The 13,937-nt window shown below is 36.2% G+C and overlaps 1 protein-coding gene across 1 annotated transcript; it reads left to right on the plus strand.

Moving 5' to 3' along the window:
* Positions 1-13,245: 13,245 nt before the first annotated feature.
* On the plus strand, positions 13,246-13,927 carry LOC120859202 (olfactory receptor 4F3/4F16/4F29; the record flags this gene model as incomplete). Its single annotated transcript, XM_040235390.1, has 1 exon — positions 13,246-13,927. A coding segment is annotated over exon 1 (682 nt), but the record flags the coding sequence as incomplete, so codon positions are not given.
* Between the last annotated feature and the right edge of the window lie 10 nt (positions 13,928-13,937).

A 13,937-nucleotide genomic window follows, 5' to 3' on the forward strand; every position in this document is an offset into this window, starting at 1 on the left:
GTGGTTATTTTGTTCTTTGGTCCAACCATGTTTGTCTATACATGGCCGCACCCCAATTCCCAAATGGACAAGTTTCTTGCTCTTTCTGATGCTGTTCTCACTCCTTTTTTAAATCCAGTCATCTACACATTCAGGAACAAAGAGATGAAGGTAGCAATGAAGAGAGCTTTCAGGCCATTCGTGATTTTTAAGAAGATTTCATAAATGATATTAAAAGGATTTTATCCTGATCATTATGTTGCCTGTATCTGGTATTATGAAATTAGCTCTTTCTAATTCATTAGCTCATAAGTAGAGTATTACCACACTCTATAAGTTGCTTCGCTTCCCTAAAAAGAATAAACATTTAGACAAATAAAACCTTAATTCAAAATTTATGTTTATTTATATGGGATTACACACATCTGTTCTAATTATAATCATTTCTTTCTAGCTAGTTTCTTTACTTCTCTTTTCTTTCTAGATTTTAAACTGATAATTGTTTCAATTTGTCCATATATTTACTCATAATCTGCATCTTGAAGTAAACAAGATGCTAATTATTCCATTGATAATCTCCACATTTACCAAGAATGGGTCTTTTTCTCATTCCTTTGGTGAGTTGGAAAATACATTTCATTCAAGTCCTTCAGGTTTATTATATGAATTATCTCTTTGTAACTTTGAGGATATAGATATCTTCTTCAGCAGGAAAATTTTCTGTTCAGATTCTCCCTCAACAAGTTGCAAAGTATCTGATTTCAGACTAAGGAAATACCAGTCTCTCTGGCCTCATTGTCTTCTGCCTCTTTTCTCACTACTCTTTCTCTTAATTACCAGTATTTTTTATTGGTGACATAAACCCTGTTGGGAAGATTTATGAAGCCTAAACAAATGACACTACTGGTTTCCTACTGTTCACATATAGGTATATTCATGAACCAATTATTCATTCTTTTATCTGTCTCCTAAAACTATTCATTTCTCTTTATATATGGCATTGTATTTATTCTGTATCTGGAATTGTTTCTAAGAATACACTGAAGCACCCCAAGATGTATGGCCTGGAGGAGATATAATTAGAGAGAGATATGAATCAAATATTTTCAATGCAAATTTATAGAACTTTTTGTAATGCACTGTAAAAAATCCAACATGAGTTTCCAGTGCTTGCCAAATGTCATAAGTCCAGTATAGCCTATTTTTTCCATTTGTGTGCTGTGTGCTAAGTCACTCAGTTGTGCCCAGCTCTTTGTGACCCCATGGACTGTTTAGCCCACCAGGCTCCTCTGTCCATGGGATTCTTCAGGCAAGAATACTGGAGTGGATTGCCATGCCCTCCTCCAGGGGATCTTCCTGACCCAGGGATGGAACCCACGTTTCTTAAGTCTCCTGCATTGGCAGACAGGTTCTTTACCACTAGAACCACAAGGGAAGCCCCAACAACCAGTCCAGATTCCTTTAAACCTACTCTATACACAGGGATCCAAGTGATAGTCATAAATATCTAGTCTGTTCATATCACCCTCCTTGGAGGAAGATTTTAAATTTTCCTTGTCTTCTCATTCTCCTAGAAACAGTATCCCCCTACTTATCTCAGCCTTATCCTGTATAAATCTCCCCTCATTTTCTCTCAGTGTAGTTCCAGGTTTCACTCCCAGAGCCCTCTCTGGCCTCAAGGGGAAGCACAGATTGTTCCCCTTTCAGAGAATCTTTTGTCTTCCATTCTTAGTTAACATCTATTTATCATTTAGATTTTAGCTCCAGTTGCTTCTTCAGGAAATCTTTACTGACTTTGTTGCTTACATCAAATCCTTCTATTACAATATCACAGTGTAATTTTCATGTTTGCAACTTTGCATTTGTTTCTGAGGTTGTTTAACTAATATCTGCCTCTGGCTCTAGTATATAAAACCTCAGGTTGGGGGAACTATCAATCATTTGCACTGGGCACAGTCCTGGCAATGGGGTAGTCAATAAATATTAGGATAAGTAAATGAATTAATTTTACGCATCCTTTTGAATACTTTTAGTGTTTAAAATTTCTCTCTATATGATGTTTTATTTCCTTGTGTGTGTGTTTTCTTTTAATAACTTTGAAGGTTTATACTTAGTTGTAATTACTCATTGTATATAACATAGGTAATGCTGTAATTTTGTGTAACCTCAAAGATAGTACCCATTGACTCCTTACTATGGGCTTTTGTAGCTCAGATTGTAAAGAATCTACCTGCAATGCCGGAGACCCGGGTTCAATCACTGGGTTGGAAAGAAGGAAATGGAGAAGGAAATGGCTCCTCACTATAGTAGAAATTAGTATACATGCTTTTTATCTCCCCCCCATTCTTTTCCACTTCATCACTCAATTTTATTTGATTTCTTAATTCTTAGTTCTTTTAATCATTAGCTCTATACTTTAAAATAATAATTATTCACCCTTAAAGTAATTTTGAATCCCTCCTACTGTGAAAGATAAATCAGAATATTTCAGTAGAAATATTTTTGTTTTTAATTTTTTTTTACTAATATAATTATTCTTTTTTAAAATATACTTTCCAGGTTTATTGATATATAACTGACATGTAACTAATTACTCTTTATAGTGTCATAGTTTTTAACATTTGTATTCTGTTCTTTAACCATAGTCTTCAGGATTCCCAGGACTGTTTAATATTAAACTTCATAATTTACTGTTACCATGTTATATGTGTTCATTTTTTGAATAGTGAAGTTTATTCTCTATTTTCTTCAGTAAGGCCTCATGAGAACTCTGTTTCCTAAGCTTTATATTTTTTCTGAAGTTTCTTTACTTTCTGCACATGAGGTTTGATAACCAGTTGGATTTGCCTTGATGTGACCCATGCTATATTCCACCCCCCCTGGTTTCTGAGAAGCCCTTTAGTCTGTAAATTCAATGCATCTTTTGTTTTGGAGAAGTTTTCTTTTGCTTTATTTTGAATAATTTCTATACTAAACATTATGAACTCTTTTTAAGAAACACTAATTTTTAATTTGTTGGATATTATTTTAATCTATATATATTTTTAATCTTTTAAACTCCATTCTTCTTTTTAGAATATTTAAGCTTCCACTTTTTTCTTCTGTTCAGTTCAGTTCAGTCGCTTAGTCATGTCCGACTCTTTGCGACCCCATGAACTGCATCATGCCAGGCCTTCCTGTCCATCACCAGCTCCCTGTCCATCACCAGCTCCCGGAGTTCACCCAAACTGGCGTCCATCGAGTCAGTGATGCCATCCAGCCATCTCATCCTCTGTTGTCCCCTTCTTCTGACCCCAATTTCTCCCAGCATCAGAGTGTTTTCCAACAAGTCTGTTAGTGATCCTCATTTCTGTCACACTTTCATTTTGTTATTTACTTCTTGAAATTTCCAGTTTATTTTTTGTCACTTCATATTTTCTGTCATTTATTTAATTTGACTCATATTTTCTAAATGTCATTTCAGAAAGAAGATATCTTTACATTTTCATTGAAAATTTGCTTATAATTTTCACTACTTCATGGCATAATCTTCTATTATGTGTTTGCTGTTTATCTTATGTCATTTTCCCTTTTCTTTCTTATTGAAGTATATTCACACAGGTCATCATTATTTTATAATAGAATCATTATGCTATGAAATATAATTTTATCATCATTAATCTATTAATTCACTAGATATTTGAAAGGATATCATGAAAGAGGAGGAGGTGGGGGTGATTGTGATATATGATAGAAGGCAATTGAGTTTTGGAATGTTGTTTTCAAAAAATACCTCTCAAGATAAATCCACACACTTATGGACACCTAATCTTTGACAAAGGAGGCAAGAATATACAATGGATTAAAGACAATCTCTTTAACAAGTGGTGCTGGGAAAACTGGTCAACCGCTTGTAAAAGAATGAAACTAGAACATTTTCTAACACCATACACAAAAATAAACTCAAAATAGATTAAAGATCTAAACATAAGACCAGAAACTATAAAACTTCTAGAGGAGAACATAGGCAAAACACTCTCCAACATAAATCACGGCAGAATCTTCTATGATCCACGTCCCAGAATACTGGAAATAAAAGCAAAAATAAACAAATAGGATCTAATTAAAATTAAAAGTTTCTGCACAACAAAGGAAACTGTAGGCAAGGTGAAAAGACAGCCTTTGGAATGGGAGAAAATAATAGCAAATGAAGCAAATGACAAACAACTAATCTCAAAAATATACAAGCAACTTATGCAGGTCAATGCCAGAAAAATAAATGACCCAATCAAGAAATGGGCCAAAGAACTAAATAGAAATTTCTCCAAAGAAGACATACAAATGGCTAACAAACACATGAAAAGATGCTCAACATCACTCATTATCAGAGAAATGCAAATCAAGACCACAATGAGGTACCATTTCACACTAGTCAGAATGGCTGCTACCCAAAAGTCTACAAGCAATAAATGCTGGAGAGGGTGTGGAGAAAAGGGAACCCTCTTACACTGTTGGTGAGAATGCAAACTAGTATAACCACTATGGAGAACAGTGTGGAGATTCCTTAAAAACCTGGAAATAGAACTGCCTTATGACCCAGCAATCCCACTGCTGGGCATACACACCAAGGAAACCAGAATTGAAGGAGACACGTGTACCCCAGTGTTCATGGCAGCACTGTTTATAATAGCCAGGACATGGAAGCAACCTAGATGTCCATCAGCAGATGAATGGATAAGAAAGCTGTGGTACATATACACAATGGAGTATTACTCAGCCATTTAAAAGAATACATTTGAATCAGTTCTAATGAGGTGGATCAAACTGGAGCCGATTATACAGAGTGAAGTGAGCCAGAAAGAAAAACACCAATACAGTATACTAACACATATATATGGAATTTAGAAAGATGGTAATGATAACCCTGTATGCGAGACAGCAAAAGAGACACAGATGTATAGAACAGTCTTTTGGACTCTGTGGGAGAGGGAGAGGGTGGGATGATTTGGGAGAATGGCATTGAAACATGTATACTATGATGTAAGAAATGAATCGCCAGTCTGTGTTCGATGCAGGATACAGGATGCTTGGGGCTGGTGCACTGGGATGACCCAGAGAGATGATATGGGGAGGGTGGTGGGAGGGAGATTCAGGATTGGGAACTCATGTACATCCACGGTGGATTCATGTCAATTTATGGCAAAACCAATACAATATTGTAAAGTAAAAAAAAATAATAATAATAAATAAAGAGCACAAAAAAATAAAATAAAAAATAAAAATAAATAAATAAATAAAGATGGAAAAAAATACTTCTCATTTGTTAGTATGACTCAAGCCTGGGCTGCTGGCATAACTACTGACACAGAGTGGAGTCATATTTGTTAATAAATATCACATATCTTATAATTTGTCTGTTTCTTCTCATTATGTAATGGCAATTGTCAGCTGTCTGGATGCTTTCCCCTACTCCTTGACATGCCATACACATGACCTAACTATTTCAAAGGTGCTGTATCTGTATCTTTCTCTTTAAGTTCCATTACCCCATCACTTTCTAATGTGAGGGTTCACACATTCTGATATTGCTGTTCAACGTGAAGATCACTGGTTTTATTCTCAACATAGCTACCTCTTTTTGAGACTACTGAACTTCCTGACTGATTCAAGATCTTTAGAGGCATGCATTTTCTTTTGGAGTTCATTCTTGTCCTATTTCAATGTTTATGGCATGTAGTTTTACTTTACATGTCATGCCTTGGAACTGTAGGTAGATTTCCTGGTTTTTGTAAGAATGGAGTTCACATTTATATTTCATCTCATTATTTAAAGAAAGAGAGGGAGAAGCATCTCAAGACTGGAATCTTAGACTGAAACTCTGAATTTATGTACATAATTGAGGTCGACCTACAGTTTTGTCTGTTATGCATGCCTGAAATTTGGATTCAAGATCCTGTGCTTCATGAATGTGTTGGGTAATATTGACTTTTCTATAATTTAAGAAAGAGAAGAAAAAATTGAGAAAGTCCTAAATTCATATATAGCTCAACCTTATAATATCTGTATAATATCAATAATTTTTCTGAGATTATGTGGTGACAATTATATCTACTCCACAATATGGTTCTGGGGCTTCAATAGAATATATGTTAAAGTATTTTTTTGAAGTCAATTTAAATTTCATTTCCTTATATATTCTCTTCACTTTCTTTTTCATGGACTATTGTGTGGTTTTATTTCTGTGTAATATTCTTCATACTTCTCAATATATTCTGTGTTTAAGTTGAATATTATTGTGATAATCAACATTTGAAAGGACAATTTAAAGTGTTATTCTGGAATTCAACTTTTATCATCATAAAGTAAATATTTAAAGTAGCTTTAAAAGATGGTCAGTACTTGTTTATCATAAGAAACCTGAATGTCTCATTTCTCATCATTAACAGCTTCTCTGCTTGGCTGCAGTGGGAAACCAAAACGACTGTAGGTGATAATTCCCAGATTTCTGCAGCACCACTTGGTCACTAACCCCTGGGGTTATAATTAGCTGTTGCTCTGACTGTTTATATAACTATTTTTGTGTGTCTGTAATGATACTGCATAGGATCTGGTTGATTGGGAGAACTATATCTATGTGAATTCTTTTTTTTTCCCACTGTTTTAAATTTCTGCTTTATTTATTTTATTTATGTCCATCTTTTTAAAAATATAAATGTATTTATTTTAATTGGAGGTTAATTACTTTACAATATTGTATTTGTTTCAGGATGGGGAACACATGTATGTGAATTCTTAATGATGCTGTTCTCTTAGTTCCCTTGACAAAACAGGTAGGTGGGAAGGCCAAAAGTAAAATCCATAGTGAGAAAATTACTGAGCCAAGGTTCTTGTTCCAGGAATGCAAAAACTGAGTTTTCCTCAGCTTGTGGTGATGTTAACCTTCTCTGTGGCAGTTTTTGGCTGGCACGAGAGAAGGAGAATGGATCAAGAATTAGGCTCATGAGGAAGACTCACGTGTATGCAGAGTTAGGGTATGAGTAAGAGGAAGTACACACCAACACTTCAAAGAATGATAATAAAGTTGTAGAAGAATACCATGGAAGACTCAATTTATTGTATGACTACAAGTTTCCCACCTGATTGTCCTCATTTTAAAATATTTAGTTTTTGGTCTCATGTGCTTTTCTTTCTGGCCTGTGGCTTATGGTCAGTCTTGACTGTCTGGTTGTACTGTCCAATGACCAGAAACCTTTTACACCTTTGTAACCTCCTTCTTCACTTGCCATTTCACTTCTCAGCCCTTTTCACCCTAATAGTTAAAGTGTTTTTTTCGGTTGATTTCAAGCTGCTGAGCATTGCTGGTGTGTGTTACAACAGAGTAGCTTATAAGTTCTCTGCAGTCTTTGTTATCCAGCCCCTAATGGGGACCTTTCATTAACTCTATCTTAAACAACTATCACATCTATTATATTATTCGTACCTTAATGAACCTATTTGATGTTTATAATGTGTACCTATGAAATACTAGGCTGAAATCACCCAGTTGAAAAGTAGAAACTTATGTCAGATGGTACCTCAGTTTTCTTATATTACTTCTCCTTTTATTACCCCCCTTTCTTCACCATCATAGCATTTCTCGACCCCCTCCTTTTGTTCTGTTTTCATGCTTTGTTCTTGATTCACTCTTGTGTTTTGACTTCTCTGGTTCACAGCCAATTGTCCTCCTATCTCCGTGACTGTTCTGCTTAGCTCATTGGCTCCTTTGCTTCCTTCACACTGTCAGTGTGATGTTCTACATGGTGGGATCTTTGCTTTATTTCCTTTTTATTTTTTTCCTCTATACTCTTTCCGTCAGAAAACTTACTCACTCTTATACGTTCGTTTATTACACTTACATGGATTACTATACAGTTATGTGTTGAATCTATGCTTCTTTCCATGTATCCTGTCTGATATTTCAACCTGGACATCTCACCGATAGCATTTCTCGACAGCCTCCTTTTGTTCTGCTTTCATCCTTTGTTCTTGATTCACTGTTGTGTTTTGGCTTCTCTGGCTCACAGCCGATTGTCCTCCTATCTCCATGACTGTTCTGCCTAGTTCATTGGCTCCTTTGCTTCCTTTCACACTGTCAGTGTGCCACATGAAACTGTCACTTGCTTAATGTAAATGTGATAATCTCTTTTCTCCATCATCACAAATTCCATGTCCAGCTATCTTCTTTTTATAAATGAATCCATGACTATTCTACTCATGCATACATCTTGGTGTCATCTTTGACTTTTCTCTCTTTCATGTTCACATCAACTTTTAATCAGTCACCAATTCCTTTGGGTTTTTACTTCCCAGTATTTCTGTCTTCTATATTATATTCTTATAGATAAAACTGTGTAGTCCTGATGTTTCTCCATGGCCTCCCTGATCTGTTTATTTCATCATTTTCTTAAGGGATTCCCTACCTCCATTGTTTTTTTTTTTTTTTAAAAACCTTTGATTGACCTATTCCAGTTATGGTTGGAGTATTTTCGCTAATGACTGACCTAATCATCAGTTCCTTGCTCCCAATCCTTCATTGTCTCTCTACACTTATTTAATAATACTTAAATAGATTAGTTCTCAGTGTTGGGCAGAAACCAATCTTTACCAGTTTTCTCCTCTTCTCCAAAGCAACATTTGTGCTGTAGACAAACTGCATGCTTCACTGTTAACTCAATGAATACCAAACTTACCTACTTTTAATGTTTTGTTGTTGTTGTTCAGTTGCTAAGTTGTGTTTGACTCTTGCCACCCTATGTACTGTCCTCTATTATCTCCCGGAGTTTGCTTAAATCCATGTCCATTGAGTTAGTGATGCTATCTAACCATCTAATTGTCTGCCACCCTCCTCTCCTTTTGACTTCAATCTTTCAGCATTAAGGTCTTTTTCAGTGAGTTACTTCTTTGAATCAGGTGATCAAAGTATTGGAGCTTCAACTTCAGCATCAGTCCTTCCAATGAATATTCAGGGTTGATTTCCTTTAGGATTGACTTGTTTGATCTTGCAATCCAATGGATCATCTTCTTTAAATGAAATTTTAGTTCCTATGTTTGTGTATTATGATATTTACCATCTCTAAAGGTATACACAAATGTCACATTTGCTGTGCTGCCTTTTCTCATCATTGTAGTTACTTTCCCCACTCTTCTCATATATTAGAGAATCTGTTCCATGTCTGTGACCTCATCACACAATGATGTGTATTTATGTACATGTTAGATAAGGATCGAACTTGTACAACATTGGCCTTTCTTGAGACCTGGCACATAGAAAGCAAATCCATTTAAATTAGCAAATAAATAAGTGAGAAATTAAGAATGATAATAAAACACAAGACTTTAGTCTTAAGTAAACATCTGACTTTATAATGTGCCTAAACAACCTATGTTTTCTCAAATTGCATAGTTAAATTGGCGGTCAAAACTAAAGAATTCAATATGCCTAACTCCGGGAGCTGGTGATGGACAGGGAGGCCTGGTGTGCTGCAATTCATGGGGATGCAAAGAGTCGGACACGACTGAGCGACTGAACTGAACTGAACTGAAATGGAAAAGGCAGTTTGGAGAATATTGTATTTTCCTGAAGAACTGGTACTGTATAGTTTGGCTTCCTTGCCTCACCTCAATACATATCTTCTCCTGGATGGACACAGCCTTTAGAAATCCCTCAAAACAACTGCCCTTCTCCTTTCTTCCTTCTTGACTCACTTTTATCCTTAAACATTAAAGAAATATCCAGTATTGTCTGAAGTGCAGGAAAAACTTAACTTTTTTGATGTGAGGAACTGAACTTTATGATTTGGATTATAGAGATGGCAGTAGTGAAAGGGTCACAGCCTAAGCAGAGCACTAAGCTTCTTCCTGCATCCCTCAGGCAGTCTTTGGTTAATATCTCTCCTGAAGAGTCTTATTTGGGAAATATACTTAAGTGATTGGGTACAAGTGTAGACATAAAAATTTATAAAAACAACGTCTAGGTTCAATACATTAGAATAATGAATGATTCAGATATTCGGGAATATTGTCAATCTTTGAAAGCCACGATGTAAATAGTCCTTACTATATAATATGTACTATTTATTGTGTCATACTGTGTGCTAGGTACTGAGGCAGGTATGTTTACATACATATATCATTTATTTCCCACAACACCCTGCAAGGGAGGTATTATTATCTCTTTGCTAATAATGACAAAACTGAAGCTCAGAGAGGTCAGATAACTTTGTCATTCTTACCCAGCAAGTGAGCAACTGAGTCTCAATGAAAAAAAGAAATCCTTTATTGTCATTTTGCACATCTTTTCTAATTTCCCCTCTATCCCATCTTTAAGATATTTTAAATATTTTAAATTTATTTGTTCTCCTTTCTCTCTATTGGTATGGAGATGAAATGTTAGCTAATCCCAATGAGAAATACGTTGTGAAGCCTTAGGTGCCTTCTCACTGGGAGACTACTCATCATGCTCCTATAAATTTTAAAATGAGACACTTTCCCTTAAGCATGTTGAAACTATTGAAAAAGATGGTGGAGAGAATCAAGAACAAACCAAAAAGAATAATAAAGATCATTGACCTGTAGTCATGGCTTTAATAAGGCTGTTGTTGTTAATATAATCTCACAGTTGAGCACTATTTGTTGACTTCTGTATGAATCTGGGTATATAATATGAGCTATATACACATGAATAATGGTAGGTAATATTAAAAGTCACCTTGGTATTATGTAATTCAAGGTATTTCTTTCTCTTTCTATTTAGCTTTCACTAATTCTTATAGAGTCAAATCAATATCTATACCCTGGGAGTGGCCTTCCCCACCTGCTCTTGCTGACACTAGTAATCTTCTATTATTGAATGTCTAAAACACATTCCAAATATTTATCTTCCTATTCACTTGACATGTGTTATATGCACATTAGACAGTATTTGTTATGTGTTCATGTTTTTTCAACTGTTTTCCCAGCTCTTTGATTTACAGGAGTTTGTAAAAAAAAAGTTCTTATGAACAAAATTGTCAATAATAGCTAGTATGTTTACATTATAGCTAGTGAGTTTAACTGACCTTTTTTAAGGATAATAAAATTTAGGATGAGCAAAAGAAAGGTCTCCTTAGAGACAACAACTTAAGTGTTTTACAGTTGTAATGACCAGTTGCATAACCAGGAAAAAAGACACATCAGTACAGAAATATATTCACAGTGAAAACCACTTTCCCAAATATAATTTTCTATTTTACTAGTCAAATAATCTTTAACTATGCACTCACTTTATATATTTTATTTATTATTACACTAATTATATAATTTAGTGTTAATAATGGACATTGTATGGAAATAGTGTTTTGTGGATTTTTATTTTGCTTGATTATTTTCTCCAGAGTCTATCTTTCTTGGAATAAGAGTCAAGAGCTCTAGGTTCTGGTCCCCCATTCTTCTAGTTGTGTGAACCTGGTTGGGGGTTTTTCATGTGATTGATAATCACCTTGGACAAAATGGCCCATGAATAATTCCATGAAAACTTTCCATCCACGCTGAGCACATATTCTTTTCCTCACCAAAGCTTTGAAGGTTTTTCAACTATTACTAAGCTTCTTGCCCCCATCCTGCCCCCACCATGTACATCCATTCCATCAGTCCTGTCCCCTGCTGATTCTCTCTGCCCTGATGAGCAGGATATAGTGGTTATTCCCTGCCCACTACTCCAGGCCTCAGGTTTATGGTAACACTGTGCACCTTGAAACTGTGGACCATTGGACTGGAATGTGATAGTATAGTCAGTGCATGTAGATGAGAGTAGAAGGACATTCATGCCAGTGGTGGTGACCCAGACATAGTGACAGCTTCTATCAGGTTTGCAGACTGGGGTGAATGAGGGCATCAGTCAGATGGCCCTTTGAATGAGAAAGTCTGGAGTTGTACCTCAAAAAATGGATATCAGTATAGCTGTTCTATTGCTTTTCATTAGGTCTGAAAATAATTAACATCTAGTAGGTGTTTTCAGGGAATACTTTCTACTACAGCGAGTGATTGAGATGGGTGTCTGGACACAGAAACACAACACTATTGTCTTGCTCACTCCACCTCACATATAAATACTATGTGTATTAAAGAATTAAATTCTGTGTCATGTTTTATATAGTATGCTGCTGCTGCTGCTGAGTCGCTTCAGTAGAGTCAGACTCTGTGCGACCCCATAGACAGCAGCCCACCAGGCTCCTCTGTCCCTGGGATTCTCCAGGCAAGAATACTGGAGTGGGTTGCCATTTCCTTCTCCTTATATATAGTATGATTTAAGATCAAAAAGAAATCTTATTTGCCCTCCTAAAATGTGACTTCTATTTGATATTCCTATGAGGCACTGATGAATTACAACTTAATATTGCAACTATTTCAAGTGCTGATCTCGGTACCTTCACATGTATGGAGAGAAAGCAAATGTTTTCAGAGATTTTTTACATCATCTGTGACTTTAGGAATATACCTTAGCAGAAACTGCAGAAATCCCTCAAATACACATTTATTAGACCTGGAGAAAGCCTTTCACACTTAGCAGCTGTAGGCTCCATTATGAAAGCCTTACTGAGTACTGAGTCCAGTTTAGATATTTGTAGCCATGAAAAATTATGTGGAAACTAGAGGCACCCAGAATAGCCATGAATATGATAAAATGTGATGGAAAACTGTGTTTGTTTTATTTACTAGAATCTGCATACTTCTGTCCTGTTGTACTTGCAGGGCCTTCAGTTTTACATATCCTAGTATTTTCTTAATCTACAGTCTATCCTAATTCAGTATCTATTCATGTCTTATGTCCCGTTCACTCCAGGTGACAACTGACCAGTCAATGTTTTCCTCTCATCACTACTTTTTGTAAATTGTGAGAAAAGTGGATTATGAGACATACATAAAAGCATGATGGGATATTTTGGAAATGTGGAATAATTAGTATCAGAAGAGATTTAAACAGCTGATGAAGTCATGGACACTTTTGTTCTTGTTTAATGTGTTAATTTAAGAGCAGAGCATTGAAGTGTAAGTATTGATGATGTTTGAAGTATGTTGTAGCCCACACTTTGTGATGATATACTGTTAATTATTATTATTTTTTTGTATATTTGATGAACTGGAGAATTACATACTTTTCATTCAATATAAGGACATTGAAAAATCAGAAATTATCATTTCCGTAATCAGACTTTCCTCTTCATTTTCATATTTATCAATATTTCAGTGGCAGCCCTGTTGGCTGGATCGATGGATGGAGGGAATCACTCGGTGGTATCTGAGTTTGTGTTTCTGGGACTCACTCATTCATGGGAGTTCCAGCTGCTCCTTCTGGTGTTCTCCTCTGTGCTCTATGTGGCAAGCATGACTGGAAACATCCTCATTGTGTTTTCTGTGACCACTGATCCTCACTTACATTCCCCCATGTACTTCCTACTGGCCAGCCTCTCCTTCATTGACTTGGGAGCCTGCTCTGTCACTTCTCCCAAGATGATCTATGACCTTTTCAGAAAGCGTAAGGTCATTTCCATTGGAGGCTGCATTGCTCAGATCTTCTTCATCCATGTCATCGGTGGGGTGGAGATGGTGCTGCTCATAGCCATGGCCTTTGACAGATATGTTGCCATATGTAAGCCTCTCCACTATCTGAGCATCATGAGCCCAAGGATGTGCATTTTGTTTCTGGCTGCTGCCTGGGCCCTTGGTGTCAGCCACTCACTGTTCCAGCTAGCATTTATTGTGAATTTGCCCTTCTGTGGTCCTAATGTACTGGACAGCTTTTACTGTGATCTCCCTCGGCTCCTCAGGCTGGCCTGTACAGATACTTACAGACTTCAGTTCATGGTCACTGTGAATAGTGGGTTTATCTGTGTTAGTTCCTTCTTTATACTCCTCGTCTCCTATATCTTCATCCTGGTAACTGTTTGGAAACGCTCCTTGGG

Source organism: Oryx dammah, unplaced genomic scaffold (assembly GCF_014754425.2).
Source record: "Oryx dammah isolate SB20612 unplaced genomic scaffold, SCBI_Odam_1.1 HiC_scaffold_213, whole genome shotgun sequence".
Taxonomy (NCBI): Eukaryota; Metazoa; Chordata; class Mammalia; order Artiodactyla; family Bovidae; genus Oryx; species Oryx dammah.